This window comes from Notolepis coatsorum (assembly GCF_963971535.1).
Source record: "Notolepis coatsorum genome assembly, chromosome: 7".
Lineage (NCBI taxonomy): Eukaryota > Metazoa > Chordata > Actinopteri > Aulopiformes > Paralepididae > Notolepis > Notolepis coatsorum.
Genome location: NC_140171.1, coordinates 66517982 through 66540496, shown reverse-complemented (window position 1 = coordinate 66540496; position 22515 = coordinate 66517982). Strand labels below are relative to the sequence as shown.

Here is a 22515-nt window from a genome sequence, read left to right as displayed (position 1 = left end):
AGAAGGATCGCTTCAGAAAGGAGGTCAGTATCTAAGATCTACAGGTTACTGTCACTTAGCTCATCAGATGGTCTGGCCTCCATTAAACAGCAGTGGGAGAGGGATTTGAAGGTTTCCTTGACTGCTCCACAATGGGAGACGGCTTTAAAAAATACAACAACATCATCCAAATGTGTAAGATATAAAATGATACAATTAAAGGTAGTTCATCGAGCCTATATTACACCATGTAAAATAAAATAAATTGATCAAGCCATCTCAGATTTGTGCTGGCATGGATGTGGGGAGGTAGTTAAAATACCCTTATGTCCAAAAGTCTGCCTCTTGGGCATAGGGGTAGTTGGTATACAATCAGCACTTACGCAACGCATCATTACACTAACACATATGTCAGTTAAGCGTACAATCATGATGAACTGGAAGATCCAAAAGCCAAATTGTTTCTGCATGGACACCTGGATGAGGGATTTCATGGACCTATTGACAATGGAACGAGCAGCCTCAACGCTCGCTGAACATGACCATGGAGAGGACGGTCCCTGGATCTATATAAGGACATACTTGGAGAATAGTTATGACTGAAAGCAGGAGTGTTTGATCTGCACCCCCCCCCATTTTGTTAGTGTGTTTTGTCTGTATTGTACTGTTTGTGAGTTTTGTTTTGTCTGTATTGTACTGTATTGTATTGTTTATTGTTTGTGAGTTTAGTTTTATTTGTATTGTACTGTTTGTGAGTTTAGTTTTGTCTGTACTGTATTTATGTTGAGCTGTTTTGTGTTTCAAACTATTAATAAAAAAAAAAAAAAATTGAATGCCTTCTGTCACTGCTTGCAGTTTCAGTAAATCCTAGTAATTACAATGATCCATAATCTCATGCCATGTCTGAATATCGTGACTGACAGTCACGTTACACATATCATTATTATTACACTTGTCGTTGTCATTACACTCTGTTTGTAGATAATACATTCTGTTGTACAAAGTGAATATCAGGAAGGCAGCAGGACTGGACGGCATCCCCGGCCGCGTCCTAAAAGTCTGTGCCGACCAACTGGCCCCGGTATTCACTGACATCTTTAACCTGTCCTTAGAACAGGCTGTCATCCCCACCTGTCTGAAGAAGTCAACCATCATCCCTGTACCCAAAAAATCTACGCCCGCTTGCCTCAACGACTACCGCCCTGTAGCTCTCACCTCCATAGCCATGAAGTGCTTTGAGAAGCTAGTGAAGGGCTACATCTGTTCCTCCCTCCCCATCAACCTGGACCCCCTGCAATTTGCATACCGCCCCAACAGGTCCACGGAGGACGCCATAGCTCATGTGCTGCACACAGCAGCATCACACCTGGACAAGAGGCAGGGGAACTATGTGAGAATGCTGTTCATCGACTACAGCTCAGCATTCAATACCATAGTCCCCTCCAAACTCATAGCCAAGCTCAGGGACCTGGGCTTGAACTATGACCTCTGCCAGTGGGTCTTGGACTTCCTGACGGGCAGACCCCAGGTGGTGAGAGCAGGCAACTGCACCTCCTCATCCATCACGCTCAACATAGGGGCCCCCCAGGGCTGTGTCCTGAGCCCCCTCCTCTACTCCCTGTACACACATGACTGCGTGGCACAGCGGAACAACAACACAATCATCAAATTTGCTGATGACACAGTAGTGGTGGGCCTGATCTCTGCCAACGACGAGAGGGCCTACCTGGAAGAGGTAGAGAATCTGTCACAGTGGTGTCAGGAGAACTGCCTCTCCCTGAACGTCAGCAAAACAAAAGAGATGATTGTGGACTTCAGGAGGTCGGGGGTCAAGGACTACAGCCCCCTCAGCATCGACGGGGCACCGGTTGAGAGAGTGAACAGTTTCAAGTACCTCGGAGCCCACATATCCGAGGACTTGACATGGACCACACACATTGACAGTGTTGTGAAGAAGGCACGACAACGCCTCTACTTCCTCAGGCGCCTAAGGAAGTTCCAAGTCAGTCAGAAGATCCTTAAGAACTTCTACTCATGTACAATAGAGAGCATCCTGACTGGCAACATCACCTCCTGGTTTGGGAATAGCACTGCACAAGACCGTAGCAGACTACAAAGAGTGACACGTTCAGCCGAACGCACAATTGGAGGGGGGCTTCCCACCCTCCAGAACATTTACAACAAGCGGTGCAGGGGCAAGGCTAAGAGAATCATCAAGGACTCCAGCCACCCGAACAACTGCCTCTTTGAACTACTGCGGTCAGGCAAGCGATACCGGAGTCTTAAGGCGAGCACAGAAAGACAACAGAAGAAGCTTCTATCCCCAGGCCATCAGGCTGCCCAACGAACAATAAACACTATGCAACAACCATCAAATGCACACAGCACACACACCCACACGCACACACTCACTTAAACAAACAACACACTGCAGCACCCACTCTACACACTTTAGATCACCTAAACACACTTTACACTTTATATTTATTGGTAAAGGATTTGCACTACAACTCGTACACCTTACTGTAAATTGTACCTAAATTGTACCTCATCCCATTTCTGCTCTGCACTATATAGTATTGTATATTAGTACATTGCATAGAATATTGTATATTGTATGGTAACTCAGTTACTTCTATTCTGCATCGAACATTGTACATATGTCTATACTGAACACTGTGACCTTTTGTACTTCTATTTTACATGCTATACTATTTTATTTCATACTATCTTGTCTAGCACAGTCTCTGGAACGTAACAGTAAGAAGCATTTTGTATAAAAGTATTCTGTACTTCTGTATGACAACTATTAAAGAAACTTGGGAAACCTTTATGTTAAATCGCGTACCGTCAGGCTCTACAAGAAAATGTTTACCTTCATTGAAGAATACTTTGGCACCGTTCGCAGTAGCAGCTATTACAGAGAATAGTTCTTGTGGGAACGAGGGTACGTAGAGAGCGTTCTTTAATGTCACTGTACACCGCCGCCCCTCACTGTCTATGAGGCATACCTGTGCGTCTCCTCTCTCTTGCGCCAACCCGTAGGTGCGCTCCCGTCTGCCAGCTCCATGCTGTGTCTCTCCGGGTCCAAAGTGTTGTCAAAGTTCTTGAACAGACTCCTGTCGTTGATGACGTGGGACGACGCACCTGTGTCCACGATCAGTCCCTTCCTTTGGGCCTGCTGCAGCTGCGTTGGCCTGGTGACGTACGCTGTCTGCGCCCCAAAGATGAAGTCTTCTTGTCCCGCTACTCTCCGAGCGTCGTCTCGATTCGTCTCACGTCCACCGTCGCCGCCATCTTGTCCACTGCCGCCATCTTGTCCATGTGCATACCGCACGCTCTGGTCGCGTTTCTTCATGCACACTCTGTCTGTGTGCCCCGTGGATTTGCAGAAGCTACACCAGACAGTCTTTGTGCAGTTACCTTTCCGATGGCCTTTTTCCCTGCATCGCCAACACGCCGTGGGCCTGGTCTTCTCCCTCTGCGTCGCTCGGGCCTTCAGCACCCTCTCTCCCGCCTCCGCGGCGGCTGGGTGGATATCTTCTGAGGCCTCGAAATTTTTTAACTTGGCCTTGAACTTTCCCAGCGTCATGTCCACTGAACCGTGTGTTACCAGGAGTGTGAACATTTACATTTTTACATTTACATTTAGTCATTTAGCTGACGCTTTTATCCAAAGCGACTTACAAGTTCTGTACGACAAGTCAGCAAGAAGGGTACAACTCTATCAGCTGAGTAACAATGTTCATCAAGTGTTGCGTGTTACAGTGTAGGTTAGTTTATTAGGACAAGTGCATGACAGTAAGGTTAGTCAGGGTTAGATTATTTTTCTTTGAACGGTTTGTACAGCTCCGGTAGTCCCCTCATCACCATCGCCATCATTAGCCCATCGCTTGGTGCTTCTCCTGCACTCTTCAACGCCGTAATGATCTGCTCAGCTCTGATGATGTATTCGGTCACAGTCTCTGTGTGCCCCTTCTTCAGTGCTGTTAGTGTTATGTAGAGGGACACGACTCGGGGTCTTCCTTGCCCGATATAATGTTCTCTCAACACTTCCAGGCTTTCTCTGCCTTTGTCCTTAGTGTCGCAGAATATCAGCCCCAAGCTTGTGTCGTCGAGCAGTGGTGCTAACTCACAGTATGCGTCTGCATTATGCTTGTCGTCCAGGGCTTGTGCTTCCGTCGTCAGGTCTCCCGGGGGCTGTCAAGATCGTCGTCTTCAGTCCCACACCGTGCATGCAGCATAACATGCGCTCTTCCCAGAGCTCATAGTCCTCTGCCTTTCCATTGAATGAGGGCCATTTGCTCCTTCCCTTGGTCGCCATCCTCCTTTTTGATGGTAGGCGTAGCTTTAGCTCTGTTGGTATAGCCTTTAGCCACGCGGTGCTCCCGGCGCTAAACTAGCCTATACTTCAGCTAAACTTGCTACCCTTATTATTTCGCCCCTGCGTGATCTGGGCCCATAACCTGTTGACAGAACTGGCTATGGGGCGACAATAATATGTTCATGAGGCATGGTTTCTACCTTCAGCCTTTAATCGGCGTGGTTTATTATTTACATTTCACAACAGCAGCACATGAGATCTCCTCTCCGTGAGAGGTAGGTGGGAAGAGACAGAGGGGGAGTCGGCATCAGCTTATATACCCTCTACCTGGCGGTAACATTAACAGCTCCGCCTATAGCGCCCTCCAGTGGAAACAGTTATGCATAGTTAGACAGTTACTCAGTTACTAGCAATCATATATAACCTCTAACTTTAACAAATAGTATAGTATAACTTGAGATTGTATAATATAGCATTGTATAGCAGTGTACATAAAGACCCAGTGCCTCATCCGTAGCTAACAGTGTATTGCACTATCACAGGACCTAGCATGTCCTACCATGCTCTGTAAAAACTCATGTACATATACCGATATGCCCTACTTTGATTACTTGTATATTGCACAATGTCGTTCTATTGGATTCTTATTATATTATTATTATTGTATTATGCACAATTGTTGCGGGCAAGACCCCCCGCATTTCATTGTATACTTGTATGCTGTGACAAATAAAACTCTTGACTTGACTTGACTTGACTCCCGGGCCTTTCTGTGTGGAGTTTTCATGTTCTCCTCGTGCTCACAAGTGTTTCCCCTCCCAATAAGATAAACCCAATGGAAAAACATGCAGAACAGTCCCTGACAAAGACAGACAGGAGTACTTGGATTGGTCCCCGGGGCACGGCCCACGCTGCAGCCCATGTCTGCTCCCGGCTGCCCTTGGGGGGAATGACGACGGGATGGGAAAAGTGGAGAGAGGCATTTCATTGGCAACCCAATGCATGTGTGTGTTCCTGTGTGTTGCCCATCTCACATGTGTGTGTTAATCTGCATGACAAATAAAGACTTCTTCTTCTTTTTGGAGCTAGAGACTCTGCCTACCTAATCTACTGCCTAGTTTGTAAAGGTTTTTACTCTTGGGTGTGGGGTAGTCAGGCAGGGAAGGAAATACATTTAATATAGGAGAACAAGAGAAAGAGGTGCCTTCAATTATTACAATTTTGATTTAGACTAGTTTATTTGCAAAATACTTAATAAACATGTTCCACAGATTCAAGGAAGTCATATAAAAGTGTTGAAAAGTTAATATGTCCCCTTTAACACTTTCAGTGCCAGCCATTAGACACAGCCCTCCGTAGCAACATCACCGCTAGATAGATAGGGATCGGTCACCTTGTTTGTAGAGCTATAACTATATTCTATATTATAGCTATGGATACAATACTATGGCCCATTTGACATCACCTATCTATCGTTCAATATGTGAAAAATAATGAATTTTTCCATCCATATGTTCCTGTGTTATACCGTGGTGAATATAAGTATGGTTTTAGAGCGGTCTAGGGTAATTCATGAAATGCTGAGTTATAGCCCTATACGCCAATTCCACTATAGGAGTTGCCATTTCTTGCCTGTACACGCTATTATTCCGAAATCAGATCTATATCATAGGTATTATGTTCCATCATGAATCCATGAAAGGGGGGGGGGGGTCGTTTCTGATTATTTGATTGTCAGTAATGGCATTCGTATTGAACACTAAAAACAGCCCGATCGGTATAAAAGCATTGCAGGATCAAGCTAAAATTGACGTCAGATCGTTCTTACCTGTGATCGGGAGTATTCCAAAAATAATATTCCAATTGTTTGATCGCCATCTGGTACATCCAATGTCCATTTGGCCCACGGCATAATCCACCACAACATATGGATCGGGGAAATTTTAGACACGCTTCAATGGAACCAGGAGAACGGCTGCCCTCGCCCGACAAGGAAACATGAAACCGGAGACGTTTGGCCATTACACAGGCCAAGATACAAGGTTACAAAGGGTGCTCGATACCGCCGTCTAGCAGGATGCAGCCGGTATTGCACCTTGGTGACCTCAGACTCATGCCCTATGGTAACAACAGGCTCCCTGGGTGAATAATGTTAAAAAAGTTAAAACGACCCAGAAACGACTTAAGTCGTTTTTGGCACTGAACGACTTAGGCCCAGAAACTACTTAACTTGTTTTTGGCACCCAAAGTGTTAAAGCAGATTTTATCAGAAAATCTGAAAACCTTGAACCCTGGCCAAATGGCTAGGAGTATGTCAGTTTCCCCCAGAGCCCAATAACATTTCAGACTCTGCCAAAATCCACACAAAGGACTCGGCAAAACCATTTTCCATCACGCATCCCCTTTAATTGCCACACAATGAGGACCGGCCGTATTTTGTTTCGATACATCATGTTAAAGACACAGCCATAGCCAGTTTGCTTATTCTCTTGACCTTGTTTTGAAATAAGCAAAACAATATCCATAGAACAATAAGCAATAACCATATTCATATATATATTACAAAACAATTGAGGGTTTTAACTATGGTGAGTCTCAAAACTCTTTAAACCGCCCACAGTGATGAAGAGAGAAATCTTAAAATGTCAGCCAAGCACACACAATGTACACTGTACACACACAATTACGCAATTGCAATTACGTTTGTACTGCTATGAAATTGTTGTTATGGTTAGATTGACAAAATAGGCTACTTCACTTGAATATGTAGGCCTATTCCATAGTTGGAGAGTGGTGTAGTATAGACAGTCAGGTTATGTAAAATGTTACCTATTTTAATTTAAATCAATCAATTAATTAATCAATCAATCAGTCAGTCAATCAATCAATCAAACAAACAAGCAATCAATCAAAAAAGCAAGCAAGCAATAATATAATTAATATAATATTTAAAGTATGTATGAAATGTGCAATATACTGTCAAATTAATGACAGTATATTGCACATTTCATACATACTTTCAATGCCATGTGCTTTACAGATATCAAAAGAAAGTGTTTCAAAGAAATAAGATCAGTGATAATACAAATGTGAAATATGCCAGATTAAAAGATGTATGTAGATAATCATCAACAAATGATGTTGTGGGGTTTAACATGGTCACTGTAGAGTCATAGTGCACCGGGGGACACGCTGAGTCCAAAATTGGTCCAAAGACACAGAAGCACATGGAATAATGAAATACACACAATTATAGGACTGTGACATGAGTACAGGGATTAAGTAATCTACACACACTCTTTCTCTCCCTCTTTCTCACCCCCCCCTCTCTCTCCCTCCATACTTTTCTCTCTGCTCGTCACCCAGTCTCCCCCTCTCTCTCTCTGCCTATCTCTCTCTCTACTGTACCTTTCTCTGTCTTTCTCTCTCTTTCTATCTCCCTCTCTCTACTGTACCCCTCTCTCTCTCTCTCAGTCTCTCCTGTAGTCTCTCTCTCAGTCTCTCTCTCTCTCTCCCCCTCTCTTTGATGATGGGGGTATTTCTATTCTGTGGGGCCTGTGAGCTCAGCGAGTTTGCTTCTGTGCGTATAATCCCTTCTCTCTGAGCGCCAGCATATAAAAGCTGCGAGGGGCCCAGTGCAGTCACACACAGACCTCCACTCTCAGCCTGAGTCCACTCCAGTACACACTGCCACAGGTAAGACAGTTGACCACAAACAACATTCAGAAAGCAAAAAAGGTGGGGAGGGGTGATACAGAGCGAGAGAGAGAGAGACGAAGAGAGAAGGGAAGATATCGAATAGGGGAGCAGTAAAATGTAGTAACAGTTCAACTGGCAACAATCACAGATCATACAATGTTGGTAAAATGAAAATACAGTTTATGCCATGTCATCAGCACGCAATGAAACAGAGATGTGTTAGACATGCAAAGGTCATTTTATTTATTCCTTTTTATTTTTACTTGTAAATTTAAACAGATGGGAGTTACGCCACGCTGCTGTTAGGCTACATTGATTCCGGTAATGCAATAGCACAATAGCCGCATAGAAAGTGGTAATGGTCCCAGGCGGAAAATATAAGTATCTATATATAACTTTCCAATTTAAAACAAACAATCTCTTGACAACAGTTTTTTGTATCTACTATGTACACATTTGAATTATAGGTACCTTTTTTTTTCTCACTTTGCTACTTTGAAAAGAATGAAAGGCTCGTTGGAACAATTAGAACACAAATTCCTTTTTTCAATGTCCTTTTTAAAAGACTGGGGGGGATTATTGTCTTTTTAGCTATAATTATCAGCGGTGAGACAGAATGCATAACTTGTGACAACGTAGGAGCTTGTGGGGTTTACAGTTCTGAGAGAAATTCATCTGTGTTAATGCCACAGAGTGTAGGCTGCCTTGGTTAAAACTCATTTAAGATAGCAAAGGAATGCTGTCTAAAAATTTACAAAAATCTCATTGTTCCTCCTTTCTTCTTTGTCTTCCTCCTCTTCTTCTAATTGCCTTCATCTGCCAGTCATCATGTCTGCCGGAGGAGAGAAATCTAAGGCCGCTTCCCAGACCGACGGGAAGGCTGCTCAGGGCAAGAGATCTGAGATGGGCTCGATGTCCTACAAGGTACACACACACACACACACACACACACACACACACACACACACACACACACACACACACACACACACACACACACACACACACACACACACACACACACACACACACACACACACACACACACACACACACACACACACACACACACACACACACACACACACACACACACACACACACACACACACACACACACACACAGATTCAGTTATGTATCTCTAGTGTGTCACACACACTGTTGTCAGATTCAGTTATCTCTCTCTAGTGTGTCACACACACTGTTGTCAGATTCAGTTATCTCTCTCTAGTGTGTCACACACACTGTTGTCAGATTCAGTTATCTCTCTCTAGTGTGTCACACACACTGTTGTCAGATTCAGTTATCTCTCTCTAGTGTGTCACGCACACTGTTGTCAGATTCAGTTACACCTCTAACGTGTCATACACACTGTCGTCAGATTCAGTTACACCTCTAATACACACTGTCGTCAGATTCAGTTACACCTCTAACATGTCATACACACTGTTGTCAGATTCAGTTACACCTCTAACGTGTCATACACATTGTCGTCAGATTCAGTTACACCTCTAACGTGTCATACATCAATCTGTTAGTCTTTTTATATGACTTGATATGATGTTTAGGAACACACACCAGGAGGCTTGATGCTTTCCTGCTTCTAAAATACACACTAAAATACACATACACACACTCCTGCTTGCTTTTTATGCATCCTCTAGGTCTACTAAGTAACAAATACATATAAGGCCTCACACACAGGCGCACACACACACAGGCGTGCACAGACAGACAGACAAACACACACACACACCCACACACACACACACACACACACACACACACACACACACACACACACACACACACACACACACACACACACACACACACACACACACACACACACACACACACACACACACACACATGCCAAATACATAACTTCACACCTTGACACCTTATTCAACACCTATTAGCTTGCACAGTGTGCTGCTGTGTGTCGTTGCCATAGATATAGGTGGGGGTGGTGAAAATGTTTGTGGCAAAACAAGCCCATATATGGCTTTGCTGTATAAGAGGCTGTCACAACTGCATGGTCATTTCACTTTGCTCTCTCTCTATCTCTCTCGCTCTCTTTCATCCCTTGTTCTCTCTTCCTGACCCTCCCTCTCCCTTTGCACTCACTTCCTATCTCTGTGCCTCCTGCATCCCATTCAACCCTCTCCCTCATCCTCTATTCATCTGCCTTCGTGTCTCCCCTCCATCCTCTCCCCCCTCCCTCCCTTTTACCTCCTCCCTCCTCCGTCTTCCTTACTTATCACTCTGAACCCCTCGCCCTCTGTCTCCTCTGCTCTCTCTCTCTCTCTCTCTCTCTCTCTCTCTCTCTCGCTCTCTCTCTCTCTCTCTCTCTCTCTCTCTCTCTCTCTCTCTCTCTCTCTCTCTCTCTCTCTCTCTCTCTCTCTCTGTCTCTCTCTCCCCCAGATGTGTGTGTTCGACCAGGAGAACTTCCAGGGCCGTTGTGCTGAGATCTCTGGAGAGTGCATGAATGTGTGTGACATCGGCATGGACAAGGTGCGCTCCCTGCGCGTCGACTGCGGACCGTGAGTAGCTCCTACGCACATGAACATACACACAGAGACACACATCCATGGAGGTCACATGCACACATACGCCTAGATTTGGAATGACTTATAAGTTGTTATAACATACAATAATCATTTTTATAACATACAAGAATTTCAAATAACATACAATGATTTATTATAGCATACAATAATAAATCATGGGTCCTCTCTCTCCCCTTAGTTTTGTGGGCTTTGAGCAGATGAACTTCTGTGGGGAGATGTTCATTCTGGAGAAGGGAGAGTATCCTCGCTGGGACTCCTGGAGCAACTGCCAGAAGAACGACTATCTGCTGTCCTTCAGACCCGTCCGCATGGTAAACGCTCTGTCTGTCTGTCTGTCTGTCTGTCTGTCTGTCTGTCTGTCTGTCTGTCTGTCTGTCTGTCTGTCTGTCTGTCTGTCTGTCTGTCTGTCTGTCTGTCTGTCTGTCTGTCTGTCTGTCTGTCTGTCTGTCTGTCTGTCTGTCTGTCTGTCTGTCTGTCTGTCTGTCTGTCTGTCTGTCTGTATGTCTGTCTGTCTGTCTGTCTGTCTGTCTGTCTGTCTGTCTGTCTACCTGCTATCCTTCAGTCTTGTCCGCATGGTAAACCCTCTGTCTGTTCGTCTGTCTGTGAATCTGCTTGGTGTGTATAGAAAGACGTTTTTAAATCCATTTGTTAACTATGGTAATCCATCAATTTGTCTTAGTTTTCTTTATAAACTTTATTAATCTAGGGAAGCTTTGCTGAGCTTCTATGCCATTTTTTTTGCAAAGCCTTGCTACACTTTCATATAGTTACCCATTCTTACTTTGGAGCTGTCCAGTCTTCTGCTGTTGGCCACTCAATACCTCTATTGGGGGGTAGGGGTTACTCGTTACTCACTTCCCCACCAAGATTTATGGACGAAGCAAGTTCTGGCAGGGCACTCTATGTCATGCATGGAGCTGTGACAGCTTAGCTGATGCTACATTGACCCACCTATACTGATTTGTGGTCTATTTAACGACCTCCCCATTCACACACATTCACCGTTTGCTGCTAACTGTATTGCCATTACCATTTATTCTGCATTATATTAAATGGTTATACCAATGACATGAGTGATTCCTGACAGAAATGTGTTTATTTTATCATAACTCATTTCTCTCTCTCCATTATTCCAACCTTCCCCAACCCAATATCTACCCCTATCCCTCTCTCTCTCTCCCTCCCTCTATCTCTTTCTCCCAGGACCCCGAGAAGCACAAGATCTGCCTGTACGAGACCGGAGAGTTCAAGGGTCGTAAGATGGAGATCATGGATGACGATGTCCCCAGTCTGTTCTCCTATGGCTTCACCGACAGGGTGGGCAGCATCATGGTCAGCTGTGGAACGTGAGTAGCCCTGAAATACTGTCCCAGTAGTGCCAAATACTACTACTACTACTACTACTACTACTACTACTACTACTACTACTACTACTACTACTACTACTACTACTACTACTACTACTACTACTACTACTACTACTACTACTACTACTACTACTACTACTAATAATAGTTTACCGTAATGGTACTAGGACAGCTTAGAATTAGATGTAGGGAGCATTTCATAGGGAAATATGCCAACATACAGTATTACAGGTGTTTCCTCTTCCAAAGAACAAGAAAATAATGCCTATGCTGTCAAGAAAGTCAGTGATAGTATTCAGGCAATGTTTGCTTGTAGATTCAACAAAGGTTCAGCTTGTAGACTATAGCAATAGAAAACGCTTTGGGTGTAAATGTGAGTATAAACAAAAGTGAGTTCCTTAAAAGAAAAATCTGTTGGATACTTTTGACTCACTGTCAACTCGCTAAGCAGAGACCAGACACACTCAACATAATTTCTATGTGATTGCTTTAATCAAAATCAGGTGCTCCAAGCAAAACAATATCTATAGGGTGAACAAAGATTTTATACAATTTTCTTAATTATTATTTTTTTAAATAAAAGCTCCATAGTCAATTATAGGTGCCTTGTGCTCATGTCATGTCTCAAAGTATTTCCAGATTCACACCACATCACTCAAATTCAGAAAACAACTACAAGCTATAGTCATTACAATAATATCTGAAGTGCCTTCTGGTGTTTGTCTGGTAGAGAGCTTTGTTTTTATGGCTGACGCTGTAGGGAATGCTCAGTGTCCCTGTTCCCCCTACTGTGTCGACGTCATCAAAGGCCGATGTGATTACCTTGTTCCTAACACACTCTGCTGCTTGGAACACAAAGGCTGAAGCAAGCATCTAGAGTTAGGGATGCCCTGCGGCTCGCAAGCCTGAAAACGCGACAAATGCGTTGATTGCTTTATTTCCCTGAATATTTACTGTACATACGTTCTATCTCTCAATTCGCTGTCTGCACCACTTCTATCCTTTCATCTCTCCGCTCTGTTCTTCATTTTCCTTTGTGATGCTGATTTTTTCTTTTCTCAACTTTTCCCAGTTGCACTCACCTCTGCCTTCTCTCTTTATTCCATTCAATCCCTTCTCTTCTCTCTCTCCATTTTCCTATAACCTATTATATTTTTGCCTTCCTTTCATAATATTTATCCCCTCTCTCTCTCTCTCTCTCTCTCTCTCTCTCTCTCTCTCTCTCTCTCTCTCTCTCTCTCTCTCTCTCTCTCTCTCTCTCTAGTTGGGTGGGATACCAGTTCCCTGGTTACCGTGGCAGCCAGTACCTGCTGGAGAAGGGCGAGTATAGACACTTCAACGAGTATGGCGCCCGCTGCCCCCAGATGCAGTCCATGAGGCGCATCCGCGACATGCAGTGGCACCAGCACGGCTGCTACACCGTGTCCTCCAAGTGAAATACACCGAGGGCGAGGAAGAGAGCGAGCGGAGGAGAGATGGAGGGCGAGGGCGGACGTAGAGACAGAGACAGAGGGGGAGGAGGAGGAGGGAAAGCAAAGAAGGAGAGAAGAAGAGAGAGGGTGTGATCGGTCCTTCTCTGTCCCGAAGTCTCTTGGCGGTTGGAGCGAGGACCAGAGAGAGGGATGGAGGGAAGGTAGTTAGGGTTTAAAAAAGTATTGTTATTTTTATTATTATTATCATTATTATTATTATCATTATCATTATTATTATTATATATGAACTAGCGCCCTCTAGTTGATGCGACGCATACAAATCTGGCAAATTGAACAGCAATGAAAATGTATCAAAAGTTACTGAAAGGAATTGAAAAAAACCAGACCGACCGTTAAGACTGGGTCTGAGAATAAAGACCGTTAAGACTGGGTCTGAGAATACACCTCCTCTCCATCTGCTCCCTCATTCTCGCTATCTCTGTTTGTCGGCCCCTCCTGCCCTCACCCCTTCCTCCCTCCCCCATCCTCTCTTCCCCTCCCTCCCTTCCTGACTCTCACACACTTATCTTCCCTTCCTCAACCCACCATCCTCATCTCTCAACTTTCATAACAGCCCATAAGTGACTGATGGGGGGGGGGGGGGGGTACCGGTGGGAGTGTGTGTGCGTGTGTGCGTGCGTACATGTGTGCGTGCGTGCGTGTCTGTGTGCTTGTGTGGCGAGGGGTTAGATGTGGAGAGAGAGAGGGATGAGGCACAACCAAAAGGGGTGGGGGGATAGGGGTGGGGGTGAGATTATATTTTGTGTCAGGGTCTACTTGTCTCTCTTTCTCCCAGACACTGTCCTCAGACCCTGAAGCCACATCAGCCTTGAAACCCCAATAAAGACTCTTGAACCTGCTCCATTCCGTCTGTCTAATTCCTTGGATGTGTGTGTCTCTACATTGAATTCCAACTCTGAAAACCTCATTCTGAAAACCACTGCTGGATTTCAATGTTTCATATTTTTAGTTTTAATGAAAATCTCAGGGTGCCATATAGCGAGGAGACTATGTAATTAATGTATGTAATTCAGAAACAGCAAATAGTTCATTGATTCATATGGATAACTGTTTTAAAATGTTGTTAAATGTGTTAAAAGCTTTCAGTGCTATGCACATATGTATGAACAGTATAGGTTATATTTCAGGTGATGTACAGTATAACAGTCACACTCCAAATGATGTGGATGGATTACCGTTTTGTTGAAACATTCCAAAATCTCTTCTATTCCCTCATCTGAAGGCACTATAGTTGTTACCAAGTAAAGGTTTACAGGGCTCGACAAGCAGCAGAATTTTCCACTTGCTCTCCGGACCAGTAACTTTGCAAACTCACCGGCCTAAGAATGAACTGGCCCCGAAATGTGTTAAATCATAGGGATGTAATGGTACACTGAGCACAAGTTCGCTTTGTGCCTTCGTGTTTGTGCCACGGTTCTCATCATCATCATCATCATCATCATCATCATCATCATCATCATCTCACCGCCCTTTCCACTCCCGCCTCACAGTCCATCACATCTCCCAGATAGCGAAACTGCTTCACCTCCTCCAGCACCTCCCCTCCCACCACTAGACCACCATCTCCATCCACCTCCTCCTCTTCCATCTCACATGTGGGGCATCTAAAATCCCTCACTCCCTTCAGATTTTCCAAACCTGAACATCTTGGTGACAACACTTGTCACATTATATACACAGCACAGAGTTTTCTCCCACTCCTCTTCCACAGACTCCACATGGGTATCTTCCTAACCGAATCCTCTCTCCTTCACTCCCTGTTATCATTAGGCTACCTTCATTTTGTCAATATTTATCTTCATTCCCCTCTTCTTCATTCCATCCCTCCACTCAACAAACATTCTCCTCACTTCCTCCTCCAAATCTGACTTCAGCACTAGATAGATCATCAGCATAAAGCAGCTCCCTCCCCAGTAACATGGACCGATTGCAGTTTGCATTTAGGACAAACAGGTCCACTGATGATGCAGTCTCCCAGGTACTGCACAACACCCTTTCTCACCTTGACAGTCAGAAGGGGGGATATGTGAGATTGCTGTTCATTGACTATAGTTCAGCTTTAAACATAATAGTCCCCACCAGACTGGTTGACAAGCTGATTGATCTGGGTCTGAACACCGCCCTGAGCGCCTGGATCCTGGACTTTCTGACCGACAGGCTCCAGGCGGTCAGGGTGGGTGGACACACCTCCAACTCAATCTCCCTGAGCATCGGATCCCCCCAGGGCTGTGTTCTCAGCCCTCTGCTGTACTCACTGTACACACATGATGAAGTTTAGCCCACCAGAAAGTTTTCCTTTCGATAAACCGACAGAGTGGACAGACTGGACGAGGCGTTTTGAGAGATATCGAACGGCTACGGAGCTCACTAAAAAGCCTGGTGATGTACAAGTTTCTGCTTTGATATACGCAATGGGGAGTGAAGCTGAAAATATTTTCAAATAGTTCACGTTTACTGAAGAGGCACACCCGAACAACTATAAGATAGTGTTTTGTAGAAATTTGACGGCTATTTTTTCCCTAAACTAAACGTGATTCATAAGCGTGCCGTATTCCACCAGAGAGTGCAGCGGCCGGGAGGCGTGAATATTAAAGGCAACCAACTTGTGTTCGGCTTTTCTCTGATTGGCCGCGCCCCCCCGCCCCCACGCGCAGGCAAGCGGCAGTCGTCCCACGTCCCAAATGAAATCCAAGGAGCAAGCGAGCGGCAGCGCGGGCAACCAACTTGTGTACCAACGCACTTGTGTTGGGCTGCTGTACCAACGCACTTGTGTTGGGCTGCAAATGCGCTGAACTAGAAAGCGTAACGTTATTATGTTTCGCGTTTTATTATGTTTCGCGTTTTTAACAACCAACTACCAGATTCACTCGTGTATAAACAAAGCCCATACAGTAGCAGGACAGTACATTACAGTGATGTAGCAGGACAGTACATCACAGTGATGTAGCAGGACAGTTAAAGGTGTATTCCACCCAAATGGTTAGCAGGACAGTGATGTAGCAGGACTGTACAGTACAGTACAGTGGACAGTGGTAAAATGGCTGCAGGACAGTTAAAGGTGTATTCCACCCAAATAGTGTTAAAGGTTATAACCCAAATCGAATGATTTTAAAGGTGTATTCCACCCAAATTGTTTTAAAGGTTATAATACAGTAGCAGTACAGTGGATCACAGTGATGCAACAGTAGCAGGACAGTTAAAGGTGTATTCCACCCAAATGGTTAGCAGGACAGTGATGTAGCAGGACTGTACAGTACAGTGGACAGTGGTAAAATGGCTGCAGGACAGTTAAAGGTGTATTCCACCCAAATAGTGTTAAAGGTTATAACCCAAATCAAATGATTTTAAAGGTGTATTCCACCCAAATTGTTTTAAAGGTTATAATACAGTAGCAGTACAGTGGATCACAGTGATGCAACAGTAGCAGGACAGTTAAAGGTGTATTCCACCCAAATGGTTAGCAGGACAGTGATGTAGCAGGACTGTACAGTACAGTGGACAGTGGTAAAATGGCTGCAGGACAGTTAAAGGTGTATTCCACCCAAATAGTGTTAAAGGTTATAACCCAAATCGAATGATTTTAAAGGTGTATTCCACCCAAATTGTTTTAAAGGTTATAATACAGTAGCAGTACAGTGGATCACAGTGATGCAACAGTAGCAGGACAGTTAAAGGTGTATTCCACCCAAATGGTTAGCAGGACAGTGATGTAGCAGGACTGTACAGTACAGTGGACAGTGGTAAAATGGCTGCAGGACAGTTAAAGGTGTATTCCACCCAAATAGTGTTAAAGGTTATAACCCAAATCGAATGATTTTAAAGGTGTATTCCACCCAAATTGTTTTAAAGGTTATAATACAGTAGCAGTACAGTGGATCACAGTGATGCAACAGTAGCAGGACAGTTAAAGGTGTATTCCACCCAAATGGTTAGCAGGACAGTGATGTAGCAGGACTGTACAGTACAGTACAGTGGACAGTGGTAAAATGGCTGCAGGACAGTTAAAGGTGTATTCCACCCAAATAGTGTTAAAGGTTATAACCCAAATCGAATGATTTTAAAGGTGTATTCCACCCAAATTGTTTTAAAGGTTATAATACAGTAGCAGTACAGTGGATCACAGTGATGCAACAGTAGCAGGACAGTTAAAGGTGTATTCCACCCAAATGGTTAGCAGGACAGTGATGTAGCAGGACTGTACAGTACAGTGGACAGTGGTAAAATGGCTGCAGGACAGTTAAAGGTGTATTCCACCCAAATAGTGTTAAAGGTTATAACCCAAATCGAATGATTTTAAAGGTGTATTCCACCCAAATTGTTTTAAATGTTATAATACAGTAGCAGTACAGTGGATCACAGTGATGCAACAGTAGCAGGACAGTTAAAGGTGTATTCCACCTGTTGTGAAGGGCCAGATTAAACCGAATATATATATTTATTTATATATATATATTTAATTGTATTTGTATATTCTCTAATATTCCCTGATATCCCTTGTATATTCCTTGTACAATATGCATTGAATATCCATTCTAGCCTACTGAACATCCCATAATAGTCTCCATTCTACTATTGGTCGAGACCTTGGTGCCAGGCTGCCATACCCCTCAGACCCAGTTCAAACGTACCGCTCCACATGTACGAACAAGTCCTAGTTCCGCGTAGGAATCTGGCTACCGCACCACTAATGGGACTATTTGTTCATAGTGCGTATATATACTGCGCTACTAAAGTAGGACTTCCTTTTCAGTCCAGTTTCTTACCCTCCAATAGAGTCACAGACGTAAAGCCTCCCCGCGACGCCACGTGTGGGAGTAAGGCCAAGTTCGCCTACCATCGGTATTGAGACATTGTGTATATTAATATTTGAATAATCATATTTGGCACTATATCGTCGAGTTGGACGTAGTCTATTAAGCTAATAATAGTCTGTTAATATATAGTGCTTCGTGCGGTGAGAATACTACCGTAGTCAGTACCCCATCGTTTCGGGCAGAGAACTGGCTGCTTATCCAGGGTGGTTGACCCCACGTGAAGCTGCACCCGAGGAGCCCCAGAGCCGACGAGCGAGTGGACCTGTATACCGGATTATTCTACCGACGACAGCCCGCCTTCCCAGGCACGGATTATGCTTTGTATACTTTGATTATTCCATGGATAAAGACCCCCGACACTGCCGTGTGTTGGAACCCCCCCCCCTGGAGAGGACGCAAGGTGAGGAGACGCTCTGCAAGACGAGGTCGCTTCACGTCTCTCCCCCGTGGACCGGAGAGAGCCGGCCCACAAAGAGTCCACCTGCTTTCATCTGTGGTCCAAGGATCACCGGCGCATTGAACGGCACTACAGTGGGTTCACCTGGGATACCCTTGGCCGGATGAGGCAGCCGGACTCTACCCCCCCCCCTTCCTACTCCTGTCGGCTTACAAGCGACCGGATTAACCCCCCCTAGTGTATCCAGTCTATAATCATTAAAGTATCATTGCTTTTATTCCTTAACTATTCCATGTCGTATATGTACCACCTGCGCCTTCAGAGATTGGACATTCTCTATTGATATACCGACGAATACTCTTGCCATAAAAGTGCATACTAATTCCATTCATAAATGTGATTGATTTGATTAAGTGCTTGCTCTACACACCATCGCTGTGTAGAAATAAAGACCTATTTCTAATTCGTACATTTGTGTTGGATCCGTTTCATCTACGTGACAGTGTTCATCATAATATATTTATGCCGTGTACTGGGTGGCCGAATATTAAGTACAAAGGTAGTGGTAGTAAGTATCATATCTAGTAATACAGTCAGGGAATTGTACCCCTCAGTTACAATTGGTCCTTCGAGCCGGAGGGTAATTAGTGTAATATTAATATAGTATTATTAATATTAAAATGGCCTATGATGAACACTCCACGAAACGATCCTCCTAACCAACGCCCGCAGCGCGAACGACGGCTCCCTCAGTACTTAGAGGCTTACGCTGTCAGTCAACAACCTAGTCTTCTACTAACAGTAAACGCGGTAAAACTAGAAAGTAAAAGTATGTCTAACCACAACGCCCAGACTACCCCGACCATAGAGGCCCCTACGGGCTCTAATGTAACTGACCAAGTTCACGGTGGGGACCAGTGGGAACCAGACATGACTTCACACCCCGCCAGTACTGAAGAAGTAGTCCCCGATGAGTCCCGGGAGGAATACAACGCTACCGAGAGAGAACTCGGCACGGAAGAAGACGGGGAGAGCACCGTGGAGATAGAGCTCCAAGGCTCCGCAAGGAGTACCCCGAGGGAAGGCTCCCCTATACAACCGCCTTCTCCCAGCGAGGCAGAGAGGACCCTACAGCAGGCCTTCCTCATCAGCCTGAACGCCGCTGCTGAACGCGACCGACTGCAGATCCAGCAGCGGAGCGAAGAAGAGCATATACGTCTAGAACTAAGACGCATTCAGAGAGAAGAGAATGTGGCCCGAGACCGAGCAGACAGCCAGCGAGCAGCTGCTGGTGCTCTACGGGACGCAGAGCGCGACAGACAGCAAGCGCAACTAATAGAACAGCTGATCAGACGGACAACACCCTCTCCCTCCGCCAGAGGCTCCAGGAACTCGTCTAGACACACCTCCAGGGCGGCATCCCCTAGCCGAGTAAACAACCCTGAACTTGACCACCAGACGAGGTCTATACCCCCCACAGACCACCTCCCCCCACCGGTCCAAGCGAGACCTAGCAACCGGGAAGGAGCAGCATATCCTGTGGAGAGGCTAAACCAGAGACTACAAGCACTGGATGACCTAACTGAAGACGAAGAGGAAGAGGAGGAGAACCACGCCCGACGACAGCACAGTACTCTACCGGACCAGGAGGTCCGGTACAGCCCAGGCTATACTCCCGCGGAGCTGCGCTACAGACCCCCGACTCTATACACGGGTGAGCACGACGCACGACCCGCACCGAGGAACAGCACCTGGACAAGCGGGCCATGGTACACTGCCGGTACCAGCCCATACCAAGGAGCGGGAGGAGACTCGCCTAGGAGGCCTCTCCCCCAACGCTCGCCGATGTATCCACAGTCAGCGTCATACATTGGCACGCCTATGGTACCCGACTTCACCCAAGAGAACCGGGCCCAGTATACAGAACTCCGCATGTGTCTGGAGACCATGTTGGTGGATGTATTGGATGAACGCCACAAATACGCCATCCTACTGAAGCACTTAAAGGTACCCCGCGCACATAATATAGCGCTCGCCTACGCGACTTCCACCACCCCATACACAGCAGCGCTGGTAGCATTGGACCAGAGGTATGGGCGCATATGGGATTACGTGATCCAGGAGATCCGACACATCGACCGCTTACCCCCAGCAATAGACAATCGAGCACTGGACGACCTGTCCATCAGAGTGCAGTCCCTGGTGGGGATGTTGGGAGCGCAGAGAGAGAAGGGGAGGCATGAACTTTACGCCAACTCAAATGTGGAAAGGATCTTGGAGAAGCTGCCGCCCGCTCGACAGGAGCGTTTTAGGCGGCAGAGAGACCACCGAGACCCGAATGGCCCCGAACCGAACCTCCTCGATCTAGCAGACTTCCTGGCGAGAGAAGTCAGCAGCCTACGGCTAGATACATTCGGACGGAGCACCCCTGGCTCCAGAGAAGGAACCAGACGACTAAATGATGGAAGAAGATCGGTGACTGTGATGCACCAATCGGAGTCAGTACCGAGCAGCAGGAGCCACAGTACCCCCTCCAGAACGGAGAAGTGGAAGATAGTGTGCCCCTACTGTGAGAAGGAACACTGGCTAGCGCAATGTGACTCCTTCCCCAAGCTGAACGCGGAGGAAGCAAGTCAATGGATAAAGTCCAACAAGCGCTGTTTTCGCTGTGCGCGCTCACACATGGCAGCCGAATGCCGCTTAAAGAAAAGGTGCACCAAGTGCGATGGAGCCCATCTGGACATACTTCACGACAGTAACAGACGGCGCCCTTCACCCGCACCATCCAGCAGCAAAGCGAGCGTCATGTACATCGATCCCGCCAGCAGCAGTGGAGCCCGAGTACTCCTAAAAGTAGTGCGTGTGACACTAAGCTACCAGAATAAAGTCCTGGACACTTACGCCGTCCTCGATGACGGGTCAGAGAAGACCCTTCTGCTCGCCTCCGCTGCGGCCCAGCTAGGGCTGCGGGGAAGCGAAACCCAAATGACAATTCGGACAATAAGACGAGATTTGAAGACGATAAAGGGCGAGAATGTCTCATTCTCTATCGCAGCAAGCGGCCAGCCTGAGCGACGGTACCAGATTACAGACGCTTTCACCAGCCAAGAAATAGGACTGTCGCGGTACACATACCCCGTCGCCAAGCTGATGGAGAAATATGCACATCTGCGCAAGTTACAGATCCCGCTCATAGACAATGCTATGCCGACCCTGTTGATAGGCTCCGACCATGCAGACCTCATTGTCCCGATAGACCGGGTTCATACCGGACCCCGAGGCTGTCCTGCAGCAGTCGAGACCCGTTTGGGATGGACTCTCCAAGGCCCGCTCGCCAAATCTCTCAACCGAAGTACAGCCACTAGATGTCTCCACTCCCGAGTCACAGAGGGAGAAACCGCACTCCTGCAACACGTAGAGCGGCTATGGACCTTGGAACAAATGCCCTTTAAGAACGGAAAGAAAGACATTCGCTCTAAAGATGACATTTACGCCATTCACCTCCTCGAGACAGGGACCAAGAGAGTCCCGGTCAACGGCGTGTTGAGATACGCCACGCCACTCCTGCGGCGAGAAGGAATGCCTACTTTCCACGCCAAGACAGACGCCACAGAACGGTACCTGCTGAACACGGAGCGGCGCTTAGCCAAGAACCCCGCCCAAGAGAGTGTATACCGCGCTGAGATTGAGAAGCTCATCACAGCGGGACACGTCACAAAGATGGACATTAAAGAGGCTGACCAGACCACTGAATCGTGGTACGTGCCTCACCACAAGGTCCATCACAACGGTAAAGACCGCATAGTATTTAACTGCAGCTACCAGATCGGATCCCAAAATCTGAATAAAGAGTTACTGCCCGGTCCCA

General features: G+C 46.0%; 1 protein-coding gene across 1 annotated transcript; it reads left to right on the top strand.

Moving 5' to 3' along the window:
- Positions 1 to 7829: 7829 nt before the first annotated feature.
- crybb1l2 (crystallin, beta B1, like 2) lies at positions 7830 to 13379 on the top strand (the record flags this gene model as incomplete). The annotated part of the gene is given in 8 exon segments (XM_084319536.1): positions 7830 to 7904; positions 7908 to 7970; positions 7972 to 7999; positions 8826 to 8926; positions 10431 to 10549; positions 10755 to 10887; positions 11780 to 11922; positions 13208 to 13379. Coding segments are annotated over 8 exon segments (834 nt in total).
- Between the last annotated feature and the right edge of the window lie 9136 nt (positions 13380 to 22515).